Source organism: Primulina eburnea, chromosome 1 (genome assembly GCF_022965805.1).
Source record: "Primulina eburnea isolate SZY01 chromosome 1, ASM2296580v1, whole genome shotgun sequence".
In the NCBI taxonomy this organism is placed as follows: domain Eukaryota; kingdom Viridiplantae; phylum Streptophyta; class Magnoliopsida; order Lamiales; family Gesneriaceae; genus Primulina; species Primulina eburnea.
This window is the reverse complement of record NC_133101.1, coordinates 8,021,042-8,048,487: the sequence shown is the minus strand read 5'-3', so window position 1 is coordinate 8,048,487 and position 27,446 is coordinate 8,021,042. Positions and strand designations below refer to the sequence as shown.

General features: G+C 35.6%; 3 protein-coding genes and 1 long non-coding RNA gene across 4 annotated transcripts; 2 read left to right on the top strand and 2 right to left on the bottom strand.

The window, feature by feature from the left end:
* Positions 1-1,469: 1,469 nt before the first annotated feature.
* Positions 1,470-2,853, top strand: LOC140810993 (uncharacterized). Its single transcript, XM_073168915.1, has 3 exons — positions 1,470-1,660; positions 1,830-2,156; positions 2,494-2,853. Exons 1-3 carry the CDS (start codon positions 1,585-1,587, stop codon positions 2,652-2,654), a joined length of 564 nt encoding a protein of 187 aa, XP_073025016.1. The 5' UTR covers positions 1,470-1,584; the 3' UTR covers positions 2,655-2,853.
* A 7,921-nt stretch (positions 2,854-10,774) lies between these two features.
* LOC140825995 (oxalate--CoA ligase-like) lies at positions 10,775-13,976 on the top strand. Its single transcript, XM_073188077.1, has 4 exons — positions 10,775-11,091; positions 11,302-12,349; positions 13,069-13,172; positions 13,524-13,976. The coding sequence occupies exons 1-4, from the start codon at positions 10,891-10,893 to the stop codon at positions 13,740-13,742; spliced, it is 1,572 nt and encodes a 523-aa protein (XP_073044178.1). The 5' UTR covers positions 10,775-10,890; the 3' UTR covers positions 13,743-13,976.
* LOC140826005 (uncharacterized) lies at positions 12,302-13,138 on the bottom strand. Its single transcript, XR_012116769.1, has 2 exons — positions 13,031-13,138; positions 12,302-12,836 (listed from the first exon to the last, which is right to left on the bottom strand). It is a non-coding gene; the product is annotated as an uncharacterized lncRNA (long non-coding RNA).
* Positions 13,977-14,296: 320 nt separating the features above from the next.
* LOC140825985 (tubulin beta-1 chain) lies at positions 14,297-16,942 on the bottom strand. Its single transcript, XM_073188067.1, has 3 exons — positions 16,368-16,942; positions 15,569-15,838; positions 14,297-15,261 (listed from the first exon to the last, which is right to left on the bottom strand). Exons 1-3 carry the CDS (start codon positions 16,759-16,761, stop codon positions 14,585-14,587), a joined length of 1,341 nt encoding a protein of 446 aa, XP_073044168.1. The 5' UTR covers positions 16,762-16,942; the 3' UTR covers positions 14,297-14,584.
* Between the last annotated feature and the right edge of the window lie 10,504 nt (positions 16,943-27,446).

The following is a 27,446-nucleotide window of genomic DNA, read 5'->3' as shown; positions in this document are numbered from 1 at the left end:
ATTTTATGAAATCGAATATATTAAATCGGGGATGAAGTCAACTAGCAGAGGGGGAAGCTGACATTAATTAATTCCACAGTAAATGCCATTAATTAATTGAGTAGAGAATAGGCCTAACAAACTGATACGAGCATTATGATATAGTCTTCACGTATTTTTTTTTCCTGAAATAAGTCCATCGTGTTTATATATACAATAAAAAATAATGACATAAAAAAATATTTTTTTTATTCAAATAGAATATTCGTCTCATAAAATTGATCAATTGACCCGTGAGATTATATCAAATAAGTTTTTGTGAACTAAAATTCCAATTTCAAAGGCCTGTTGTACACGGCGAGAGTCTTGTTTGAACCATCACTTAGATTTTTCTAGATTGTTGGGGTGTGAAAGTTTAAAATTGATTTTACAAGTAATGTGTTTATATTGGTGGAAAAAAATTATTATTTTTACTTTTATTTCCCGACACTCTTTTTAATTTGTTGTAGTTATTTGTATTATATTTGTGTTACAAATTTCTTTTTTATGAAATTCTTTTTAATTGCACATTATTGTTTCAAGACTATATTAGTAATAGAAAAGTTTCCCACTTTCTATCCCAAGTTTGAAATAGAATTAGTTGCATAGCATAAATTGCAAAATCGAATTATTAGTGAGCATTATGACGTGTAATTATATTAAAATTTACCATTTATGTAATTTTATTCGATAATCAATTTCAAGAAATAGATTTTACTGACCTTTTTTGTGCACGGAATGGATAATAATAGTTTGCATATAGTATAACTTTTTAGCAAAAATAATTAGTAAATATTAACGTTCTCAAAGTAAATGTATAATTTTGTTATAGAACTTAAAAAAGCAATATCAAGGATAATTTTTTCTATTTTTCTTTTAAACATATTATTAATGGAGAGATACCATTCTCTCATATACCTAAAATTCAAATCAATGGACAAACTTTCTGGAAAATTGAGTTTCCTCGTATATTTATATGAATGTGTCAAATTGTTGTGTTAAACGTATATAATTTATAGTAACAATAGGATGAGTAACCTCCTGAGAAGTTATCATATGTCAAGTTGTTGACGTTGTGCCGCTTGATATGGTTAGCTAGGTGGGTCGTAAAAGAGTGACGTCAGATCTTAACAGGTAATATTGTCTCTACTGGGAACATGGACGATGATAGGAAAAATGTAATAGTGATCTATAAGGGATATGAGACAACATCAGCACATAGACGCACACTTCCTCGGACTTATGAGTCTAACAGTCCGACCCATTAGCACTCAAGTATGTGCACTCTGTACTACCAAAAGTATAAGAAAATAAAATTATATCTTGATTAACACATATAACTTTTGACATAATAGCAAGGTCTTGGCTCTAACACAAACTTAATGAAAAAGTAGAGTTTCCACCTATATTTTTCCACACCCTTATCTCATGTATAAATGAGTCCCATCTAGCCAATGTTTTTTGCATTGGATTGATATCGATTTCTTCTCTTGTTGCTAAAAAACTTCTTCAAGTGATTTTAGGCTCCCAATTTAACCAAACAATTTGTCTATCAAACAAGCATTTATGGCCTCACAAAAGATTTCAAAATCTTCAATTATATTTGCTCTCGTATCTGCCTTCTTGGTGCAAGGTATTCTAGGTGAGTCGTTCTTTGGCTTACAACATTTTACACATTGATGAAAACATTGTCTAATATTAGTAGCGCCCGTGTGCACACATTGTATAAGCTTACAGTAAATCAAAAGATTTTGAAATCTAAAAATTCATAACTGAATCCAAATAAACTGTAAACTCCATTTTCTTGTCAGCCAATGTGGAGTGCGAGAATCTTGACAAAAATTGGTGCTCGTTTGCCGTATCATCCTCCGGGAGGCGATGTGTGCTGGAGAAGATCGTGCGCAGAAGCGGGGAGGAGGTGTACATGTGCCGCACTTCAGAGATCGAGGCCGACAAATACAAGAACTTGATCGAAACAGATGAATGCGTAAATGCGTGTGGGTTGGACAGAAACACGCTCGGGATCTCGTCTGACTCTTTTCTCGAATCGCGTTTCGCGCTCAAGCTTTGCTCGGATGAATGCTATCGAAAATGCCCCAACGTTGTCGATCTTCACTTCAATCTTGCTGCTGGAGAAGGTAAAATATACATGAATTCTTTTTCAGCGATTAGATCTCACTGTAGGGTCGAACGTTTAATCTATATCGAGATGCTGATTATCTCAAATTTTAATGTAAATAAAAACTTTTTTGTACTATTCATTAAAATTAATTTAATTAATCAAACTACCAGGAAGATACATGTTATTCAATATCATAATATATTTATTTCGATGATTTTATCTGTAATTCAGTACTTTCAACTATCCATATTTCTCGTAAAAATTAATTATTTTTTTATGTTTGTGATGCTGTCTTATAAAAGTTTTTGTGATTCTTGAAATGATTAATATTAATTATTTCATTCCATGAGTAGGCATCTATCTTCCCAAGCTATGTAAAGAACAAGGAGCAAACGCCCGCCGCGGAATGGTAGAGATCAAAAGCTCGGGATTCGTCGCGCCTGGACCAGATTCACCCAGGCTTGCTCCTCATAACTTCCTATCGGCCCCTGCTCCTGCGTTTCCACCTTTCTAGATTATTGTCTTCATCATCGCCGTTATTTAAGTTGAAATACGATATCGGTTTTTGTTTTGTTTTGTTTTTGTTTTGTTTTTTTATATTCTGCGATTTGATCCCAACCCCACGGTATAGAAGTTTGGGCCGCAGATTTGTAATGTGTTTTACTTGTCTTTACAAACCAGATAATAAATAAGTTGAGGTTCGAGGTGTGCAACGTGATTGGCATAACGTGACATATTTTTGTCTTATCACATTATATTGTAATGTAAGATACCACTATGAGTAATGAATTAATATAATTCTATTACACCCCTGTATGGTTCGAGGGATTAGAAGTGATAGACTAATTTATCCGGCCCAATCAAGTGTTTGGTTCAATTTTAAATAAACCTACCTTATCCCTCCTAGGTATGATTAGGTTATATTAGGTAGGTTAAAATAATACCTCCTCACCTCCTAGGATTATTTATCCCACTCTTAATACCTCCTATTTTTCCGATTTTACCCTTCTCCTAAATTCAAACTCACCACCATTTCCCGCCGCCGACCGCCGCCGGCCAACCACAGACGGACCGCCGACCGCGGCGAGCACCGGCCGACAGCGACGGTTTGTTTATAAAACGTCGCAATTAGCGACGGTGTGCTTAAAAAACGTTGCTAAATGTCTAATTTTTAGTAATTAAAATAATTCAAAACAAAATCGGCGACGGTTTCTCAAAAACCGTCGTTATTAGCGACGGATTGTTTTCTCAAAAACTGTCGCTATGAGCGACGGTTTTTGAGAATCCGTCGGTAAGTTTCCGGCAGCCGTTTCCGGCCGTCTCACCTGCTGACCTTTTCCGATCGACCATTTCCGCCGGCCGCCGGCCGCCACTGTCGCCGTCGCGAAGGGGAAGGACAATTTCGTCTTTTCATAAAAAAATTCAAAATTATCCTACACTTAAAAATCTTACCAAACATAATATTATTTTACATCATATATTACAATTCTATCACAATCATTTTCTTTATCATTTACATACTAATCATTAGTTTATCATATCCTTCCAACCAAACGCAACCTTATAGTACTTTTTTCTCATCAATTTTATATTTGAGTTTCGATTTTGTTTATATTTCGTTTCATATAAAAAAAAATCTTACGGTAAAGAGTAGTTAAAGATGTCATATTTATTTATTTTATGAAGATGAAACTCACAATCACTATATATCGGTGTACATTATGTAAACTTTCGGACAGATATAGTAGCATGCAAAACGATGTTAGTCAGGTAAAAAAACATTTGGAAAACTCTGTGTAACAGCTCTCGTCGAAAAAATGTTAGTAAGATGAATCGATATAATTGTATTTTATAAATCAAATATGATATTGTAGTCTCACTTTTCACATACCGCACCCCTGATCTTGCACGTCATTTCGAAAGCCCACTGAAGAGCTTAGACTTGGGCCTTAAAAATAGAAGCAATGGGTGATAAATGGAATAATTTTATCTATTCGTTACAACAAAACACAACGTCATACAAATATTTAGGTCTCGATATTTAATATTTGTTATACTCAAGTATAGGTTGGAACATTCGATTTTACAATGAATATCAAAGTCATATGTTATATGTTCGACTCTCATGAATTGTAAATTGATATAATTATTGAGATAAAAAGTGTTGGAGACCAATAATTGTCTATTTATCTTGTTAGGAGAACAAATGACACATATCGTTAGTTTATTACACGATATAAAAGATTTGAATTGTAGCATGGCAGTGCACCCTTGGTTCATATTTCAAACTTGAATCTGTAATTTGATCAAATCACATCTAATACCGTAATAAAGAGTGGTGTAAGTGAAATTATGCTACCTCATGTCAATATCCTCCTAATGACATAATTGAATTTTGACGGAAGCCATACACTCAAATCTCGTATATGATTATCGAATAAATTCATACTTTGATTTATGATCTTTGTAGTTGAATTACTAACCTTATTTCGGAGATATTAATACACTTCAATGTCACGACGCTGATCACGAACGGAAGGGAATTGATTTTTCACAATCCAAATGCTTAATAATTGTGATATGATTTTTTTTTTGTCTAATTTGAAGATGAATGTCTCAGCTCTTGTATTTTCTTACAAGAACAATTTTGAATTATTTTGGTCGGATCCGGTCGGGTTAACGACGACCCATTAACCCATTAGTTATTTCTTATAAATTTAAATTTGAAGGTAATGCTAAATTAGTTTACAGAGTTTTTGTTGCTCTGTGGACTATGATAATAATCACGTTGTTAGTAATCTCACAAATAAATTCATAGACATCTAAAAAGTATCACCCTCTTCATTTTATACGATAAATTAGGTCATAACTATATAATATAATATAATGTAATGTAATGTGATGTAGATACGTGGGCATGTATAGTTTTGGACCAGCTCATATAATATAATATGATATTACATAATATAGTACGTACGTGGTCTGTTATTTTTGGACAATAGAATACGAAGGTTTATCCTATGCTAAGGTAATAAGATGCTACGACGAGGATTATTCTCACGATAAATTTAATAGTTTATATTTATTTTGTATGTGATGGTCATGTTTTTTTAATTGGACTAAGGATTTCACAATCAGATCTCGAACTTTAGATATCTTCTCAAATTTAAATTTTGGTGTCAGATGAGCTGTAAGTCATCGATGGTCCATGTATTTTTTCCAGTAGACCACGTCTTGTTGATATCGGAAATTGTTTTTTTTTAGATCAGTATGACAAAATTAACTCGTTAGAAGATCTGACATGAGTTTTTGTGTTAATTTTATTTAAGAAAAGTTTCTTGAATATTTATTTTGTATATTTCAAAATTTAAAAATTATAGATTTTAGAGATCCGATCACAAAATTTTTAGTTCAAATGTTAGTATGTGTAAATGATGCCGTGTGGTAAATTGTTAAGTCACGATCGCCCTTGCCCCGGCGAGATCACGGCTTACCAACAAACAAGGGCCTGAAAGACATGAACAAAGACGTGAATCATGTTTGTGATTTTTCTCGTGTAGAAGTCTGACTTCAAATGGAGGAATGAAATAATATATCAAAAAGCAAATACAAAATTTACTTATTTATACAATAATAATATAAAGTCTAATGAATTTTAAATGACATCATTATTAGTGACTTGAAATTCGTATTATGATAATATTCGATGTATGTATATTATTATTATTTAATTAGAAATTTAGTATATATATTTTTAAAATGTTCAGAAAATAATTAAAAATCTTAAATTTTAATCTAATAAATGATTTGTTTTTGAAAAATATTTATTTATCTTCTAAAATTTTGATAGAAAATTAATATATGATTTTTTTTTTATTTTTTTAGTAAACTCAATCAATATATCGAATGCAATTATAAATATTTTAATTTGACGACATGATTGTTAACCTTATTTGAATATGAACACAAATGGTAAAAAAAAAATATAATATCATTATATCAATAATTTTTCAAACTTTCATACTTACTAATTTTAATGTTTCATTCCTCGCATGGGGTGAGATAGTAGTGTGTGTATAAACTTCTAAATATCATTATTATTTTTATTTTAATGTCTTACTTTATGTTAGAAACTAGAAATTTGAATTAATTAATGCTAACTAATACACACAATATTTTTCTTTAGAAATAGATTAACGAGAGAAGATGACAATTAAAATTACTAATAAAACCTTGGGAGTGAAGTTAAATTCTGAGTTTGTATATCGTTATTTAAACATAAGTTTTGGTGATCATAAACTAAAACTGATATGACTTAAGCTAAATTAATACATGCATATCACTGAACTAAGCTGACAAACAAGACTATCGCTGAAAGAATATCAATAATGTTGATCGATTACACTGTTATAAGTTAAAAACGGACAAATAATTCGAGTTGTCAAACTCTTTCGATCTGAAAAATATCTACATCAGCTTGAAGTGAACCAAGTTGTCCACAATTAATTTGTACCAAGACAGATCAGCTCGCAAATTCTCTAAAGAAAACATACTATCCCCGAGTTTATTTCAAGTGTTTTCAACAAAGATATAAAAAAAAAAAAAGATATGTTAGTTACCTTCCTTTTAGCTAGTTTCCAAGAAATTTAAATTGGTTGTTGCTATTTTTGGAAACATGACAAGGACATGTGGTACTCTCTGCTTAATTGGCGGTTGCCATGTACATCCGTGAATACCGTCTTTATTATTAATATTAGGGAACCAACACCTATAAAAGAGGATGTATCAAGAATGAAGAAGACTACTGCAACATTTTGGTTTTTAGCTTCATCAGGCATTCTCAAGTTACACAACATCTCTCTAAAAGATTTATCTTAAGTTGTTTTTGCTTACGCACAAAATTGTATCAGATCGATTAAGAATCATATTGTGCACTTTGTATTCTCACTCATTTTTGTTATCACGAGTTTCGTTGTACTGTAAGAATCGATGTAGCTGTCAGTAAATTGTTTGTGAACGAACCAAGTTAAGAAAAGAGTTACTAAGAGTTTCTGCTCATTAGGGCTGATGAATCGAGCTGAAATGGATTTGTACAAAAGGTTTTTTCGATCAAATATATAGTGAATATTTAGAAACAGGAGAATGGGAGACGTAGAAGCTTAGTTTTCGAACTTCCTCAAACAAGTTTCTGTCTCCCTTTACTTTCAGTCATTTTACTTATCTTATATATCATTACTTGCGTTGTTCGCTCATTAACTTGAACTAATATTTTGCATATTTATATATCTTATTCACTTAATACGTCGTTTTTACACTTAAAGTATTTCACTAGCACATTTTACTTAGTTGTATTGGAATATTAACTTGGGATGTTAACACAGTGAGTTTCGCGTTATTTGTTATAGTTTTATAACAGTTCATTCACTTCTTTCTAAATTTTTATCTTCGATCTTATTATATATTTAAGATCGGTTTTAGGAATCGAGGAGATCAAAGTCGAAGTTTGTAAAAATGACAACCTGATAAAATTTGAGGCCAAAATATGAATTATATATATATATATAGATATATATATAATATATATATATATATAATATTTTTTGGTTTAAAAAAATTATGTTAATTCTGTTTAGCTCGTTTAAGATTACTCGAGCTCGAGCTCGATTCGAGTTTTATTATCATGCTCGAGCTCGGTTTGTATTGAAATTACTAAGTTTGAGAAAAGTTCGAACTCGACCCGTTAAAAGCTCGTTTATCATGTTAATCAAGCTGAGCTCGAGCTTGATTCATTCATAGCTCGTTTATCATGTTTAACAAGTCTGGCTTGAGCTCGGCTCGTTTTTGAGCTCGTAAAGCATAGAATTGAGCTCGATTTTGAGCTTGATTCGAGCTTTTTAAAAATTAAATCTATCTATGAATTGAATCAGTCATAAAAATATAAATTCATTCATAAATAATCAAAACGACAAAATTAACAACTAAAAAACATAAACTCATTATATTATTGAATATCTCAGAATAATACACCTAGCATCCAGATAAAAAATATTCATCATACACTGATATCACTATATAAATAACATTGCGAAAATTTCACTCTTTTAATACTACATTCGTTGTGTTTCAAATAATTTTTATATTTTAATCAATATAAATTCATTATATTCAATTTAATACAATATTTTAAGATAATAATTTGCAAAGTTATTCAACGTATATGACTCAGTGATGTAAATTTTTTTGGAGAAAAAAGAATAAGTTGGTGTATTTCCGTTAATTTATTATGTTTTAAAGAACATTTTAGTATAATGATATGTCAGTAAGATAAAAAAAAATGTAATTGTGACTATGTATGTAAATTCACCTTTTTTTCAATTATGTTTTGTGTTCAATTCATTTCATTGACATTAGTACTAATATTTTTATTTGTCAACTAAACAGATGAGCCAATTTCTAGCTTACGAGCCACCAAAACGAGTCGAGCTCGAGCATAAGAGCCATCTAAACAAACAAACTCAAACAAGCTTTTTGTCGAGCCGAGATTCGAATAGCTCGCAAACGGTTTGATTTATTTGCATCCCTAATTCTAAGCATGTGTCAACATAAAAATTTAATTTCTTTCTTATATTTTTTTTAACATATAAACTTGCATGCAAAAAACCTTTTCTCTATTAATGTTCCAAATAATATTGTATGAGTTTTCATTTAGTAAAAAAAAAATCATTTACAAAAAAGAATAATATTTATAATTTAAATATATTCATTGTATTATCTTAATAATTTTAAATAACTATTCAAACATTAATACTTACTAATTTAATCATTATTTAAAATAACACTCAATATATCACACAAATGAAATACTAGTATTATATAAACATAGAAATGATGGATTTAAAGTTTATAGTTTTATTTCTCTAAGAAAAAAAAAATACATATGAAATTCATGCTGAGATATATATCAACCTATTATTTCATGAGCCGTGGAGCTTAGTTGATCTTTCAACGAATTTAAAATTTAATTTGTTTGAAATTAATTAAAGAATAGATTACAGATTTTTTTTGAAAATATTATTGCATGATAAATTCAAAATCAATGCTTTTAGACCAATAATTTTCTCGAGGACTTCTAGCCATAGGAGTAATTGTGGTTTGGAATCTTAGAAAATTCTAGCCAAATATTACCACCATCTCGATTGTCTCTTTATACGGACAATAGAGAAAATTTATAATAAAATATAATATATTATAAAATTTAAGTGATATAAAAATTGACAGATGTCATATAATAATTTAAGTGACTTGAGCAATATTAGAATGATCGAAACTTGATAGGAAGAGAATGACAAATTAACAATTTGGTCGAGGTCGTATGTATTTTTTATAGGCAAAAACTTGTGTGAGACGGTCTCACGTGTCGTATTCGTGACACGGATCTCTTATTTGGGTCACACATACAAAATATCACTTTTTATGTTAAAAGTATTACTTTTTATTGTGAATATGGGTAGGATTGACCCGTGAGACGGTCTCACATGAGACTCACTCTTCTTGATAGACTCACTCTTCTTTATATAGTATAAAATAAATAATTTAAACAATTATTCATTTCTTTTAATTAACAGAAAAAATCCCCATAAAAGAAAGAAATCATAATATTTTTTTAACAAAAAATATGATTGGAGAAGAGAAGGGCCCGAACCCATGCCAAGAGTCGGGTCTTCTTTGACAAATTTGGCTTTTGGTTTTAAAGTTTGGCTTTTGCAAAAAGAAGCCAAATGACATTTGGTTTTTAACCTCAAAATGAAACTTGTGTTGGTCAAGATTGGGTGGGTTCAAACTTCAACCCCACGTGCCTGTCAATCTTAATTTTCTTATTTGGGACACTTATTCGTGGACTCCTTCCTTACACTCTCATTCAAACATCAGCACTCCTAACTTGTGCGTGAATATTTCGACACAAATAATTTTTTATGAAAAAAGAGCGATTCAAACATGACGTCTGGAAAATGATTATATGTTATCGAAAATTGATAATGATGATATAGTGATGTGAATTGTTAATGTGTTTGATGTCACGTTATATCTTGTCAAAAATAGTTGATATTTAAAATTGTCGAATTAATAAAAATAATTTTATAATGTGACGAAGAAGATGAAACTTGTTCACCTTTTGGCATGTAACAAAGAAGACGTCCTTCAACTTGACAAGCCAACATACAACATCTAGTTTGAAAATTTCCAAATTAGACGAGCAAATGCGAATGCATAAATTGCCTAAGAAGATATCACAAAAACCCTCGATGACGTACACTTAGCCGTATCTTATTGATTGTCATACGTTAATAAAAAGGATCAGAACATTAGTTATATATAAGATTCGAAACTAAATTAACTTCTAAAATTATTACGAAAATGCAATGCAGATTAAACACATGCAATACGTGTACTAATTTTTTTTTTTTTTTTTAGAAATAGAAATTGAAAGAATTTAAAACAATATTTTAATTGAATGTGGAGTGAAGCTCGTGAATTTGAGAAGCATGTTAAAATCAGGGGGAAGTTGCCACGTGGCACAAATACACCACACTCCCCGCAACCAATGCCACCCTCTCCCTTTATATATACGCACTCGTGCATCAAACTTTTCACCCACGATTATTTATCACAACCCTTTTCGGTATTTTGTGATTTTGTGTTCGTTTTCATACAAGATTCGTTGGGTTTTTCTCCAATTTTTTTGATTAAAAATGGCTAGTTCTACTCTCACCGGCTTGATGAATTATGTCGCCGGAAAATTCCCTTCCCGGAGGTCCGTTTCGGTATCCGGGAAGTTCGATGTCACCCATTCACGTCTGAATCAGATGGTGGAGGAGGCCGCCGCTCAGCTCGTTGCAGCTGGTGTGAGACCCGGCGATGTGGTTGCGCTTAATTTTCCCAACACAGTGGAGGTGAGTTTTTGACTCGTTTGTTTTCGAGATGGGTTCTCTTTGATTTGGGTGGAGGCGTGTTTGATTCGTGTTTCCTCCGTTTTCACGCTCTTTCTGTTAGATTTTTCTGTTGGAAAAATGAACCTTTTTTATTTGGTTGTTGTTCTGGTTCGATCTTGGTGTTGATTGAACAATTTGAATGAACTGATGAATTTTAATATCCGATGGCAGTTTGTGGTGATGTTTCTGGCCGTTATTCGAGTCCGAGCCACGGCGGCGCCGCTGAACTCCGCCTACACGTTCGACGAATTCGAGTTCTATTTATCAGATTCTGAATCTAAGCTTCTTCTCACTTCGAAAGAAGGCAACGAGCCCGCTCAGGCAGCCGCGGCGAAGCTAAACATCGGTCATATCTCCGCCGATTTACCAGCCGCCAATTCTGGTATTGTACTCTCTCCATCTCCGGCCGGGGTAGACCTTAACTCCCTGTCTGAACTCGTAAACCAACCCTCCGACGTCGCCCTATTCCTCCACACCTCTGGCACCACCAGCCGACCCAAAGGCGTCCCTTTAACCCAGAACAATCTGTACTCATCTATACAGAACATTAAACAAGTGTATAAAATCGCTGAATCAGACTCCACCGTGATCGTTCTTCCCCTGTTTCACGTCCACGGCTTGTTAGCCGGTTTATTGAGCTCTCTTGGCGCTGGAGCCGCCGTAGCTCTTCCCGCCGCCGGCAGGTTCTCCGCTTCCACCTTCTGGTCGGATATGAACAAGTATAAGGCCACTTGGTACACCGCCGTGCCCACCATCCACCAAATCATACTCGACCGCCACCTTTCCAAACCCGAACCGTTTTACCCGAAACTCCGGTTCATCCGGAGCTGCAGTGCCTCATTGGCGCCGGCGATCATGGCACGGCTAGAGGAGGCATTCGAGGCACCGGTTTTAGAGGCATACGCCATGACGGAGGCTTCCCATTTGATGGCTTCGAACCCTTTACCCGAGGATGGCCCGCATAAGCCCGGGTCGGTCGGGAAACCCGTGGGTCAAGAAATGGGAATATTGAATGAGAAGGGGGTGGTTCAAGGGGCTAATGTCAATGGGGAGGTTTGCATTAGGGGTCCAAATGTTACTAGAGGGTATAAGAATAATCCGGATGCTAATATATCGGCTTTCGAATTCGGGTGGTTCCATACCGGAGACGTCGGCTTCTTCGATCCCGACGGCTACTTGCATCTTGTAGGGAGGATCAAGGAGTTGATCAATCGTGGAGGTAATTATTTGTTCTTGGCTTATTCTTTTCCAATTGTATGAGATTATTTTCATTTACTTATTTGTCTACTTAGGAGTCGGTATAAATTAGAATTATTCTACGAATATGGTATCATAGGACGTTTTCGTTCGTTTGAGCGCTAGTGTTCAATGACATAAATAATAATTTGAACACAAAGGTAAAGTTGTACTAGTTATTCCCGTGCCCGATGAATTTGATGGTGATGCCCTTCTTTTATTGTAAATTATATTTTATTTTTTATTCAAATAGATTAATGAAACTTGTACCTATACATAATAAGTCTAATATATTATTGAAAAGATGACGATAGGGAAATTGCGTGGTCAATGTATATGCTCGTGATTCTCCTCGAACTTTGTGGTCAAATTTCTTTGAAGGCAATGTTTGAAAAGTTCTACCTGATATGCAACTTCTTGTTAGATGTTATTTCGCTATCGTGAAAAGGCAAAAACTTGTGTGAGACGGTCTCACGGGTATTATTTGTGAGACGGATCTCTTATTTGGGTCACCCATGAAAAAGTATCACTTTTTATGCTAAGAGTATTACTTTTTAGTGTGAATATGGGTAGGGTTGACCTGTCTCACAGATTATGATCCGTGAGACGGTCTGACATGAGACTCACTCTCGTGAAAATTACGTAAAATCTTGCGAGGTGACACCTAAGCATAAGTGTCGTTAAATTTTTCGACAATTGCAGGGGAAAAGATATCGCCGATTGAAGTTGATGCCGTTCTTTTGTCCCATCCGGAGATCGCTCAGGCCGTGGCGTTCGGAGTCCCCGATGACAAGTATGGGGAAGAGGTAAAATAAATCGCCTTCAAAGCCAAATCTTTCACTGTCTTGATTTGCAAAATATGTGGTGGTTCTAGCTGTGTGTTTTCCGTGGACATGGTTTAATGTCTTTTTCAAAGATTACAACTTTCCCCTTGCAAACAAAAAATTAGTCACGATGAAGAACAACCCATTACTTCGAAAGTGACCCAGAAAGATCTTTTATTCGCAAACTTGGTTCATGGTACTCACTTGAAGTTCACGCATCCGCGTAAATAAAATGACATACAGAAGACTAAGAAGCATTAAAATGATCGAATTCGACATACTGAAATTTCGCACTCAGCAGCGCTAATATGATTTTTGTGCCTGTTTTTTCAGATTAATTGTGCTGTAATTCCCAGAGAAGGATCAAACTTGGATGAAGCAGAGGTTTCAAGGTTCTGCAGGAAAAATCTTGCTGCATTCAAGGTCCCAAAGAAGGTTTTCATCACAGATTCGCTCCCGAAAACCGCTACTGGGAAAATCCAACGGAGAATTGTTGCAGAGCACTTCCTCGCACAGATTTCTATTGCTAAGGTTCCCAAATTTGGAGCTTAGAGCAAGAAAATGTGCGACCAAATGTGGCCTTCAGCTCTGTATAATTGTCAACAATTTGTAGCCTTAAGCTCTATTGGCAATGAAAGATGGTATTTGTCCGCATGGGCTTAGCTCAGTTGGTCAGCAGCAGTAAATCTTGGAACAATGAAAGATGGTATTTTGCATTGGGAAAGATTAATATTGCTTTATTCTTGTAAACTCCGAAGAAGATATCATGAATGGTTCTTTTTATCATGTACTGATTGTGACTAAGATGTAAATCCTAAAATAATTTTATGAGAATCTATAGTTTAATCAACTATGACTCAAAACAGTCACCAAAATATAATAACTACATAGAAAAGCATCAATTTCAATTTTTTGAAGCTAAATTTTAAAATGGAAAACTTAATACAGACAAACTTCCAAAAACATATTTCCATTTTCTTTTTATAAAAAAGAAAAGGGTATGAAAATAATATGACACCAAATATATCTATCATCCATTACATTAATAATTAAACTCACATACCAAAAGAGAGGTCTTGAAGAGTGTGTAGGTAAAAAATTTCCCCCGAAAGATTTCCCAACACTCCCATAACAATAACAGATATGAGCATAAAACATTGCAGATAAGACAAATTCCCTGCAATTTATGGAAAACACAGCAAAACCTACATTTTCATTCGGTCAAAAGTAGAGAGAACACGAACCGAGCATTGCTTTATGGGTGAGTAAATGTCGTCCAACAAAGCACATCAATATTTTCAGGTAGGCAGAAGTCGTCAAGCAAAAGCAATTAAACAAGCAGGCTCCCTAAAACACACAACAAAACATTACAAAACTAGAAACATGGCGAGAATTTACGCTTCCTCCTCGACATCCTCTTCGTCTTCGTAATTATATCCTTCCTCTGCTGTTGCGTCCTGGTATTGTTGATATTCAGAAACTAGATCGTTCATGTTGCTCTCAGCCTCGGTGAATTCCATTTCGTCCATGCCCTCTCCTGTGTACCAATGCAAAAATGCCTTCCTACGGAACATAGCAGTGAATTGCTCACTGACCCTACGGAACATCTCTTGTATCGAAGTGGAGTTACCAATAAATGTCGATGCCATCTTAAGGCCAGTTGGAGGAATATCACATACGGTGGATTTGACGTTGTTAGGGATCCATTCAACAAAGTAAGATGAGTTCTTGTTTTGAACGTTGATCATTTGTTCATCAACCTCCTTGGTGCTCATCTTGCCACGGAACAATGCTGAGGCAGTCAAGTAACGACCATGGCGAGGATCAGCCGCACACATCATGTTCTTTGCATCCCACATTTGTTGGGTGAGTTCGGGAACAGTGAGGGATCGGTATTGCTGTGAACCACGAGACGTGAGTGGAGCAAACCCAACCATGAAGAAGTGAAGCCGAGGGAATGGGATGAGGTTGACAGCGAGTTTACGGAGATCAGAATTGAGCTGGCCAGGGAAACGGAGGCAGCAAGTCACCCCACTCATGGTGGCAGAAATCAGATGATTGAGATCTCCAACTTTTCAGCAAAGATTGTTATCAGCTTTAATAAGAATAATCAAATTTGTATTAAATTGATATAATTCTATTAGTTTAAATTCCACAGGAAACATCCCCCCTGAAATCTACAAGAAACTGCATATCATACGTTGAAAAGACACAAAAATATCAATATTGTAGCAACTTCAAAAGCTCCAAAAAATTGAGAACGACGACATCATTGCTAACAAATACATGCTGTATTCAAGCTAATGGATAAGAACTAACAATAATATAGAGCACTTATCACTAGAAATTCAAAGAGATATATAAGAAGACAAACTTACAGCTTGGAGTGGTGAGCTTAAGAGTTCGGAAACAAATGTCATAGAGTGCTTCATTATCCAACACCATACACTCGTCCGCATTCTCGACAAGCTGGTGGACAGATAGAGTAGCATTATAGGGTTCAACAACAGTGTCCGACACCTTAGGGGATGGAAAGACAGAGAATGTAAGCATCATGCGGTCTGGATACTCTTCCCTGATCTTAGAAATAAGAAGAGTTCCCATCCCTGATCCTGTTCCACCTCCCAAAGAATGGCAGACCTGAAAACCTAAAAATGGAACAGGAAGAAAACAAAATTTGAATCAAATCAACACCGCAAAAGAATAAACATCCACCACTCGGTAAACACTTTCAACACCTCATACACACATTATCTTAAAAAAAATTCAGTCATGTATAACAATATTAGATGGTAAACAGATCATGGAAAGAATATAACGAAAACAAATAAGGGCCAATTTCTTTTTAACTCCACAAATTTTTTAATAACTCAATGAATGACCACAAGCAAGAAAAAACTCAATATTTTTTAGCCACTGCTTCATACCTTAATACAAAAGTATAGCTACAATTAACATAAAGACTTATGAAGTACTGTAACCAAAACAAATCCAATGAGAGAAAAATATTTATACAACTAGAGATCTAAAAAATCACAGTTTACCCCAATAGAGAGGACCATTTAATTTAGTGCATTGTCATCGAAAAAATTAGCTAAAAAAACTCCACAAAGCAACATAAAGCCCAGGCGAAAATAAGCATTTAAAAAACAAAAGCATCACAAATTAAAAGAATACCTTGTAAACAATCACAATTTTCCGCCTCTTTCCTCACCACATCGAGCACCGAATCGATCAACTCCGCTCCCTCGGTATAATGACCCTTCGCCCAGTTGTTTCCTGCACCGGACTGTCCAAAAACGAAGTTATCAGGTCGGAAAATCTGCCCGTACGTACCAGATCTGACGCTGTCCATAGTACCAGGCTCCAAATCCATGAGCACGGCGCGTGGAACAAACCTCCCGCAGCTCGCCTCGTTGTAGTAGACATTCACACGCTCCAGTTGCAGTTCATCGTCACCGCTGTATCTTCCAGTGGAATCTATTCCGTGCTCCGCGCACACCACCTCCCAAAACTTCGTTCCGATCTGGTTGCCGCATTGGCCACCCTGGATATGCAGGATTTCACGCATTTTGTGAGCTTCTGGATATGAAAATGGAGGTAAGTACAGATGTTTGCTCCTATAGGTATAGAGAATTGTTGGGTTCGCTCGCTATTATTGGTGTGGACTGCGAGAAGATGAAGAGTTTATATAGGCAGGAGGAGTTTTACCTTGAAGGAGGGATTTTCTGAATTTTGAAATTTGTGTGATTTTTTGAAAGTCGGGGTACGCGACGTTGGTGTGGGTGACGCACCTCCCGTGTGGAGGAAGTTGGATGTCGCGTGACAGGAAGTATTTCGGAGCACAATGCAGACATTAATTTTGGGGAGGATATTCCAGTTTCTCATATATTATTTAATTAAATAAATAATATATATACGCACACATTTGTTGTCCTTTTCACGGGTTTTTATTAAAAATAATTTAATTTTTTAAAAAAAATTCAAAAATATGTTAAAAAACCGTCGCTATATATATCAGCGACGGACGCTGGTATATGTAAGCGACAGTTTATTTCAGCGACGGAATATATATCACAACCGTCGCTCATTAGCAACGGTTGTTAAAATCCGTCGCCATTGGCGTCGGTACGAAAGACGTCGCTACTACCAGCGACGGGTTATAAACCGTTGCTGTGGGCGACGGTTTTAAACCGTCGCTATATTTCAATTGAATTATTATCCTCTTTCACCGAATGCTAATAATATGCATGTCGTGAATAATAATATTGACGGCGTGCGATTAATGTACGTCGTTAATGTCCAGACATGATTTTTTTAAAAATATTTTACTATTAACGGCGCACATAAACATACACGTCGTTAATAATACTATTAACAACGTGTCTTTATTGTGCGCTGCGAAAATTGCTTATGTTATTAAAATTGCATATGTTATTAACAGTACACATAAATGCATGCTGCAGATATTACTATCCGCAGCGTGCTTTTAGTACTATTCGCAACGTGCTTTTATGCACGCCGTTATTTCTGTCAAATACAACAATATATCGATTTAATTTCACGCTACGGTTTGATTTCGGTTTTAATTTCAAAAAATCGGTTAAACCGAATTAATCGATTTAATGAATATATTAATTTAAATTGTATATGAACATTAGAAATACACGAGAGCCCAACTCTTTATATATGGGCCAAATTTGTCAACCCAATATAATTTATTTAGCATAACAATTGAGTCAAGTCATAACACCATTTTATATCAATTATATTTATATATATTCATTATTTTATTTTCAATATTTCTATTTCTTATTGATATTTTTTATTCAATATTACTTGTTATTTACGAGATCTGCATCGTTTTTTTTTTGTTAATATTGTTGTACTTGACAGAAATAATGACGTGCATAAAAACACGCTGCGCATAGTACTATCCGCAACGTGCATTAAAAGCACGCTGCAGATAGTAATAACTACTGCGTGCATTTATGTGTGTTGTTAATAACATATGCAATTTTCGCAGCGCACGCGTACATTAATCGCTCGCCGTCAATATTATTATTCACGGCATGCATATTATTAGCATCCGGTGAAAGAGGATAATAATTCGATTAAAATATAGCGACGGTTTTATTTGAATCGGCGACGGTTTAAAAAACCGTCGCTATTAGCGACATCTCTTTTTACCGTCGCAAATTGCGACGGATGTTAACAACCGTTGCTAATTAGCGACGGTTGTGATATATATTCCGTCGTTAAAATAAACTGTCGCTTACGCATACCAGCGTCCGTGCTTACGAAGCGCGGATGCTGCTCCACGTAAGCAGCGTCCGCGCTCCGTAAGCGCAGATTACAGTCGTTTTGAAAAGGTTTTTTTTTTTACATATTTTTGAATTTTTTAAAAAAATTAAATTATTTTTAATAAAAACCCGCTTTTCACCTGTACTGAAAAAATAATGGCAAAAACTTGTATGAGACGGTCTCACGGATCGTATTTGTGAGACGGATCTCTTATTTGGATCATCCATGAAAAAGTATTACTTTTTATGCTAAGAGTATTACTTTTTATTGTGAATATGGGTATGGTTGATCCGTCTCACAGATTATGATCCGTGAGACGGTCTCACATAAGACTCACTCAAAAATAATTGAAACAATAAATTAAATTTTATAAAGAACTTTTTTATTTTATCTTGATAATAGATAAACAAAATTAAATATAAATATATGAATATATTTTTAGAGTGAATGAAAAAAAAATGTAATTTTTATAACATTGGGACAAGATAGGAAGAAACGTGTGTATTTAAAAATTAATTTTCAAAACCAATATATAATACATAGCATTGTTCTAAAAAAACTTGATCAAATATCGTTTAAACTCGTTTAAGTTTGAAGCTTGGCTAAAAGAGATAAAAACACGGTCAATCATAGGTTGATATATTAAGAGCCGTTAAATACTCTTAAGTGCGATATTTAAAAAACGAAATTGATGAATATGAAGAAGAGGGAACACAAATTAACGATTTTATTAGTAAGTAATGCTAGTAATGTACAAATATATTTAATAATAATTAAGTGGGCTTTTTTTAAAAGAAAGATTGATGAACAAGAAGAAGTAAAACGTGAATTAGAAATTTTACTAGCAACTAATGCTAGAAATGTACAATATAGGATAGTGAAGTGTAAGGACGATGAATTCGTCATAGATATTGACACTTAGGCTGCGTTTGGTTTGGAGGATAAAATAAACTAATGATTAGTAAGAAAATGATTTTTGTAGGAATGTAATATATGATGTTATGTTTGGTATGATTTTTAAGTGTAGGATAATTTTGAATTTTTTGACGAAAGGACAAAATTGTCCTTTCTTCTTTTTTATTTTCTTCTTCCACTCCGGCGGCGGCGACGACGACGTTCCGGCAACGGTCGATGGTCCCGCGTCGGCTGGTTCTCGGCACTTGCTGGCGGCGATCGGCCGGCAGTCGGCGGCGGTTGTCGGTGGTCGTGACGGGAAGTGGTGGTGAGTTTGGATATAGGAGAAGGGTAAAATTGAAAAAATAGGAAGGATTAAGAGTTGGATAAATAATCCTATGGGATGAGGAGATATTATTTTAACACACCTATGATAAATAAATAATCACACTTTTATCTAATGTTTGGTTAAAATTTTAAGATATATTAATAATCCTTTTGACTTGGTTTAAAATCTAATTTTATGATTAATTGTTTGATTATTAATCTAATAAATTAGGTGGGATAAATTATCATCACACCACAAATGACCTTTTTCTCCTTCTCTTATTTCAAAACCCTACTCACGGTATACATAAAGGAAGAGTAACTTATGGTCACTCGTGGTACATCAATTTTTTTCCTAAAATACTTATTTTCATAATATCATATTTTTTGAATGAAAAAAATATAATACAATAAAATAAAACTTCAAATATTAAATTTAAAAATTATCTTAATCTTATAATATAAAAATACTAATTTTCCATAATATCATATTTTTTAAATTATATGCTGCAAAAGTTTGCTAGTTATATAAAATAATGTTTATATTTAAAATATGCTAATAGATTCTGAATTACCAAAAAATAACTTATACTCAACTTTTATCACAAAAAATATTATTTCAATATTTGAAGTCGGTAATTCAAATTTCAAATCAAATAATATTGTGGCATGATTCAAAGTCTGTTATCCAAAGTCAAAAGCAATTTTAGGAAATAATTACTCAAATTATTTTAAAAATACATATTTAATTAGCATTTAGGGCATTTTGGTCATTGCAATAAAATTGACAAAATTAATCCATCATTTTAAAATCATACTAAACACCATGTTATTTATCCAACCATACTATTAATCTATATATCTCATTTTTTAATCACTCTAATTATTAATCATTCACTTATCCTATTACACCAACTAAACACACCCCTAATATAACTAATCATTCATATGAGGTATTGACTTGGTTAAATAATCACGCGTACCAAACGAGAGATAAGGTAGGTTAAAAAAATAAATCCACCTTATCACCCCTACCAAACACTCTCTTGATATCATACAAATGATATTTAATGCTAATTGTTTAGCCCAAATAGATGGGTCATTACCCAACTTGTAGTAATTTAGCCAAAGTCTTGGGAGCCCAGGAGATACAGCCCAAACAGAGAAAAAACCCAAGTAAAAATACAGTGGCCCAATGAAGAAACGTGATAGCAGTTCGCTGCCACGGCCCGACGTGGAAGGAAGTGGACGAACGTGGAGTGACGGGGGAAGGGAAAACTGTCGTACAGATTGGAACAAAAGTGGGTGAAGACGATCAGAAAACGCTCTCAACAACTACACACAAAAAATCTACAGTAAAAGCTCTGCAGAATTCTATCATCAATTGCACGCTCATTTTTCATTTTCCAGTATTTTAGTTTCTTCATATTTCGCATATTCCTCCGACTTTCTTGTAAAAATGTCGATCCAATTCATGGCAGCATAATGAATATTGATGTTGTTTATGAATTCCACCTTTAATTTCAGTATATTCTTCATTTTATGTTCTTATTTTTGGAGACATTTCGAGGGAATTAGAACGAACGATCGAATCGAGAAACACAACGCTTGGTAAAAGAAGTCAGATTATTTTCACAAATTTGACACGAACACGTGCCTGGCACGCCCGCAATTTTCGTGACAAACAAGTTGGCACGCTCAGTGGGACCAAATGCCTCCAAAGCGTACTGAGAAGAATGAAGGAATTCCTCCATCACATGGAAAAAATCATCGTTCACAGGAGGAAGAAACTGATGTAGAAGGAAGAACGGTTGAAAGGCTTGTACACCAGTTCGAGGAAGAAACTATGAAAGAAGGAATTGCTATTTCTGGTGGTGACGGGTCTTCGCTGAACTTTATGTTGGCTATGGAGAAAAATATCCGCTGTGATTTCAAGGAAATGACCCAAATTTCTCTACTGTTATGATGGAATTTGTGGCAGAAATGAAGGAATGGAGGAAATCTGTAAGAGGAGAGGCTGTTACACCAGAAAATGCTGAACTCCAAGAAACTGACGTTAAATTGCTAAAAGATCAAAGCCAAGGATCAGGAACTTCTCAAGCAGGTGAAAATCGCCGCTTGGGGGAAACACGAATTCCAGAATCTGCCAGGGGAGGGAGATACACTCCTCCGCACAAGAGGGATGAAGAATTCGGATTGAAGTTCCAAAACTGCAACAATGGCCAACAAATGGCTGGTAATGTGTTATCCGTGACGTCTCCTAACTCACATCCAGGGATGTATGGTGATGGGGGAATGCGTGGATTTCCAGCGCCAGGTTCAGGGAATAACACTCGGGGGGCAATCTATCCTCCTTACCAGTTACGACAAACTCCAGTTGTGGATTTTGAGATGGTACGTGATGTTATTCAAGAGTTGTATGGCCCAGGAGTGAGGCCAATTAACCGACCAGAATTCCATAAACCGTATCCTGATGTTGTGGATCGTGACAACCCTTATCCAAGAGGATACCGCATTCCAGACTTCACGTTATACTCCGGGGAAGACGGTCAGTCCAGAGTAGAACATGTGGCCAGGTTTACAATTCAGTGCGGGGAATTGGCAAATTTGGAGAACTTTTGTAATTACAAGTTACGTTTGTTCCCCAATTCCTTGACCAGCACTGCTTTCACATGGTATGCAACGCTGCCTCGGAACTCTATAATGACTTGGCATGATATGGAACGTCAGTTCCATACACAATTCTTCAGAACAATGCCGGAGATCAGTATAGCGGAATTGTCAAGGGTGGTCCAAAAACCGGGGGAATCTGCTAATGATTTTATTTGCGAATTCAAGAAGGTGAGAAGCAGATGCCGAGTTTTCCTCCCTGAATCAGAGTACGTGAAGATGGCACAGCGAGGACTTGATTTTGAACTTAGAAAGAAGTTCCAAGGGATAGAATTCCGTGATTTTTATGAACTTGCTGCCAAAGTGTCAGAGTATGAGGAATTGTTACGAGAGGAGAGTCATAAAAGAAAGTCTACAGTGGGCTCTTATTTCCAGGAAGTGGAGGAAATTGCGTTGGCAGAAGTAGCAAATTCCGGATCACGCACTGTCCCTTTGTTGAAGCGCAAGAATGAAGAATTTTCCAAGAAAAACATGCCTCCAGCGCAAACTCCCTATACGTTCGATGCATCAAGGACGGAGGAAATTTTTGATCATTTAGTGAAGGAAAAGTTTATAACATTCCCCCCAGACCATAAGCTGCCCACTAGGGAGGAATTGAAAGGGAGAGATTACTGTAAGTACCACAATTCCTTCAATCATAATACTAATGCTTGTTGGGCTTTCAAGAATGTCTTGCAGGAAAGAATCAACAAGGGGATCTTGAAATTCCCCGAGAAAAAAGAAGCAATGATCGTGGATGAAGATCCTTTTCCCCCGATAGCCAATGTGAACATGAGCAGTACTGACTTGCGCTTCTTGATTAATGAGAGGAGGAGGAGTGGAAACAGGGACATGTCCATTAGGCCAAGAATTACTGTAAAGAAGTGTTGGGTGCCTCGGAAAATGATGTTTGAGGTTAAAGAGAAGAAATCAGAAACTTGTCATGGAAAAGACCGCTATTACAGTGAGGAAGATCTGCATTATACTGGAAGGAATATGAGGTATGACAGGGAATCCATGGCCATAAGGCCGGTGAACCAGTACCTCAGAAGGAGCCCATATTCTTGGTCGATGAATAACGAGAGAAGAAGTGGCCAGCAGTCATCTCATAAGATAATACAGAGGCCGTCTCTTATGAACACTGATAAAAAATATGAGAGGAATTCCCGCTTTGTTGTTCCTCCCAGAGCAATCCCTGATGGTGTATGGAGGCGAGTAGAACATCCAAAATTCCCAAAGCCTCTTTCTAGAACCCAAAAACGACGTTTGTTGAGTTAAAAAGCTGCTGAACGTAGGGCTGGGGTAGAGGAGTCATTTAACGAGAAGAAAAAATTTGGGAGGAAGGCTACTGAAGACAATGAGGAAGAAGATGACGATCTGTTATCAGAAGAAGACAGTAAACAGGTCAAGAAAGCTACTATCAAGGTGGGGCAGATCCTCGTTTCATTTGAGTGTGCCACTGGATCGTTGATGTTGCCAGAGGAGTTTAAACGCAAAAGGACATGTGAGACCGATGTATTTATTGGAGATCAAAATGGTACAGAATCCATTCAATCTGATATGGTGGATGAGAGCATTGGTGTTCTTGTCGATGAAGAGAAAAGAGTATTGATGAAGCGACCCACCAACGAAATGACTAAGCATATCAAGCCACTCTACATTGTAGCACACGTGAATGGAAAACCATTGTCTAGAGTACTAATAGATAATGGGTCGGCTGTGAATATTCTACCCTACAGAATCCTTCAAAAATTGGGCAAGAATGTTGAAGATTTGATTCCTACCGAAGTCTCGGTGGCGGCTTTTACCGGGGAATCTACAAAAACTTTGGGAGTGTTGCCAGCAAACGTCACTGTAGGGTCCCGATCTTCGTTGTCAGCCTTTTTCGTAGTAAATTCCAGTGCTAGTTTCCACGCTTTGCTAGGAAGGGATTTGATTCACACCAATCATTGTGTGCCATCATCCATGCACCAGTTGTTGTTGATGTGGAAAGGAGATAAGGTGGAAGTGGTACAGGCTGATTCACAGCCATACCAGTCAAACTCCAACGCAGTAGAAGCTAGATACTATGATGGCGCCTTCAGACCTATCAGAATTCGTGATTACAAGGTGAATGGACAGCAAGGTGCAGTCTACATAGATACTGAAAAAGTGAGAGAAGCAATTGAAAAAATTCTCAAACCTACTGCCATGGTCTCTCCTAGACCCATGGTCCGACCTATTATCGAGGAGGTCGATGACTAAGTTCACTAAAGAAGAGATGGAAGTCGCTGCAACTTCCGAGTGGAAAGCTAAAATGCAGCAGCTGGTGAACGAAGTGCAGTCTCAGGAGTTGTGGGATATCAATGGAGCTGAAGTAGTATTTGAGGAGGAATGTGGAGGTAGCGAGGAAGAATAGTTACAAATGGATGATTTAATGTTAGCTCTGGCTCGGATGGAAGATCAACAGCCGGAGATGGTTCATAAAGATGGAATAGATGAAAAGTATTGTACAAAGTAGGCTAGATGGCCACTTTGGTTAGCTTTGTCATATTGGCTCTTAAGAAGTTTCTGTAAATATGTGAGGAATAGGCTTTTAAGCCATTCATTGCTGAAGTTGTTTGTAAATAATGATGGAGCATTGTGAATAAATAAAATGATTGCTCATGGAATTCACTGTAGTTGATGTATTTTAAGAGGAATTTTTGTTATGTTAGTTGGCCAAATTGGTGACAAAGCGAAGTTCATTTAGTGCAGGACTTGAAACTTCACTGAACTTTAATGGGAAAATATGGTTTGGCCGTTCATTGAGAATATGTGTTGATTCGTGTTGGTTTGCGTCGTTATGAGATGTTCACTTTTTAGAAAAATTTTGGCAGAGTTTCCCTTGTAAATGTAGTATGCCAAAAGTGTGAATACCTGCAAACAAACCCCAAGCAATGGATATCCAAACAACATTATATTCCAACAGCAAAGTTGAGTTTTTAGTCATTCATCAACATTCACGAAGCAAAAAGAACAAGCCAAATCATGGCAAACAAGTGTAACATGTCAAGAAAACACTACATTAGTGTTCCAGAAATTCCACAAAATACCAAAGCATAAACCAAGATTGCCATAAAGATGAGACGGAGTCTTCAAGAGAAATCAAGTTGACGTAGCTCTTCCCATTTGGACAAGCACTCGGCTCGGATCTGCTCAGCAGCCTTCAAGGTATCTTCCCATTGTTGATAGGCCTGCTTCTGATTTATCAAATCATCGCCCAAGCATTGGATGTCGGTCTTGAGTCTATCAGAGGAAGCTTTTAGACCCTCACTTTCGTGTAGAAGGGCTACCATGTCGACTTTGTGTTGAGCAAGTTCCATCTCTAATTTTTTCACCAGTCCTTCCTTCACATCGAACTCAACATTTTTCTGATGTAAAGTGGACATGGCGGTCAGCGAGCATGCCATCCAACTTCTCTTTTGTTCCCTGAAATTCTGCACCTGAATCAATGTCTCGAAAAAGTGAGGCTTGAATCCTGAAAAGCTGAAAACATTGAAGGCATATTATCTAAGATATCATGCAGTGGTGTTGCAAGGTATTTCTCATAAAAATCTCACTCAGACATATGCACAAACACCTTGAGTACAATATGAAATGTGACATATTCTACAATATTTTTATGATGGAGGATTGAGAAAAATGGTGAAATATACTTATCTTGAGATAGTATGGCTTGATGGGAATGATGTTGATGATGGAAATTTTCAGAAACTTGGTTGATGTGGGATATGGGATCTCCGTGAGGGGTTGATTAGTTTTCTCAAAGTGAAAGAGGATCGGTTGTGAGAAGCAATGAAGAATTGGATGATTTTGGGAGAAGAAGGCAAGGAAGAAGTCTAGGAGGAATGATGTTGTAAACCACACTGCTATCTTTCTTTTTCTCCTCATCTGCCTCCTCATCCTATATATCGTATTAGCACTTGGACCCAACTTATAAATGAGCTAATACATTGGAATTATTACACACATAGCCAATTGGCCCATGGGCCAAATTGGCTATGTGGGGCAATTGTTTAACCCAAACAGATGGGCCATTACACAACTGTAGTAATTTAGCCAAAGTCTTGGGAGCCCAGGAGATACAGACCAAACAGAGAAAAAGCCCAAGTAAAAATACAGTGGCCCAATGAAGAAACGTGATAGCAGTTCGCTGCCACGGCCCGACGTGGAAGGAAGTGGACGAACGTGGAGTGACGGGGGAAGGGAAAACTGTCGTACAGATTGGAACAAAAGTGGGTGAAGACGATCAGAAAACGCTCTCAACAACTACACACAAAAAGTCTACAGTAAAAAGCTCTGCAGAATTCTATCATCAATTGCACGCTCATTTTTCATTTTCCAGTATTTTAGTTTCTTCATATTTCGCATATTCCTCCGACTTTCTTGTAAAAATGTCGATCAAATTCATGGCAGCATAATGAATATTGATGTTGTTTATGAATTCCACCTTTAATTTCAGTATATTCTTCATTTTATGTTCTTATTTTTGGAGACATTTCGAGAGAATTAGAACGAACGATCGAATCGAGAAACACAACGTTTGGTAAAAGAAGTCAGATTATTTTCACAAATTTGGCACGAACACGTGCCTGGCACGCCCGCAATTTTCGTGACAAACACTAATGTTTCAAAATAGTCCACTTAAATTGAGTTTTTAATTTGATGATACGAGAAATGAAATGAATGCTATAATAGATTGAACTATTTTCTGACAAAAAACTAATGCAGTACTCTTAAATGTATTATATTTATGCATTATTTACTCCATTAATTTGTTTGGGATAACTATAATTACAGTTTAAATTTTATATATATATATATATATATATATAATTTAACATTAAACTCAAATAATTTTGGTTACATGATAAGTTCGGATTTTTCCGGGATAAAAGGTTGGTCAGGAATAAGGAGATTATGAACCAAAGATGAATAAGTGGCAAGACAATTATTGACCCTTTATTTTCTCCTATTCACCGCATTTGTCTCTTGTTTTACAATACACCACATTAATTTCCAATTTTCCTCAAATTTCAAGAATCCACGTGACTCTTTCCA

Excerpts from the sequence above, each read along its gene's own strand:
- LOC140810993 (XM_073168915.1), top strand. The coding sequence starts at position 1,585 with ATGGCCTCACAAAAGATTTCAAAATCTTCAATTATATTTGCTCTCGTA. Across the intron at positions 1,661-1,829 it reads CTTGGTGCAAGGTATTCTAG|CCAATGTGGAGTGCGAGAAT; the intron begins GTGAGTCGTTCT and ends TTTTCTTGTCAG. Across the intron at positions 2,157-2,493 it reads CAATCTTGCTGCTGGAGAAG|GCATCTATCTTCCCAAGCTA; the intron begins GTAAAATATACA and ends TTCCATGAGTAG.
- LOC140825995 (XM_073188077.1), top strand. The coding sequence starts at position 10,891 with ATGGCTAGTTCTACTCTCACCGGCTTGATGAATTATGTCGCCGGAAAA. Across the intron at positions 11,092-11,301 it reads ATTTTCCCAACACAGTGGAG|TTTGTGGTGATGTTTCTGGC; the intron begins GTGAGTTTTTGA and ends ATCCGATGGCAG. Across the intron at positions 13,173-13,523 it reads ATGACAAGTATGGGGAAGAG|ATTAATTGTGCTGTAATTCC; the intron begins GTAAAATAAATC and ends CTGTTTTTTCAG.
- LOC140825985 (XM_073188067.1), bottom strand. The coding sequence starts at position 16,761 with ATGCGTGAAATCCTGCATATCCAGGGTGGCCAATGCGGCAACCAGATC. Across the intron at positions 15,839-16,367 it reads AAATTGTGATTGTTTACAAG|GTTTTCAGGTCTGCCATTCT; the intron begins GTATTCTTTTAA and ends TTCCATTTTTAG. Across the intron at positions 15,262-15,568 it reads TAAGCTCACCACTCCAAGCT|TTGGAGATCTCAATCATCTG; the intron begins GTAAGTTTGTCT and ends TTTGCTGAAAAG.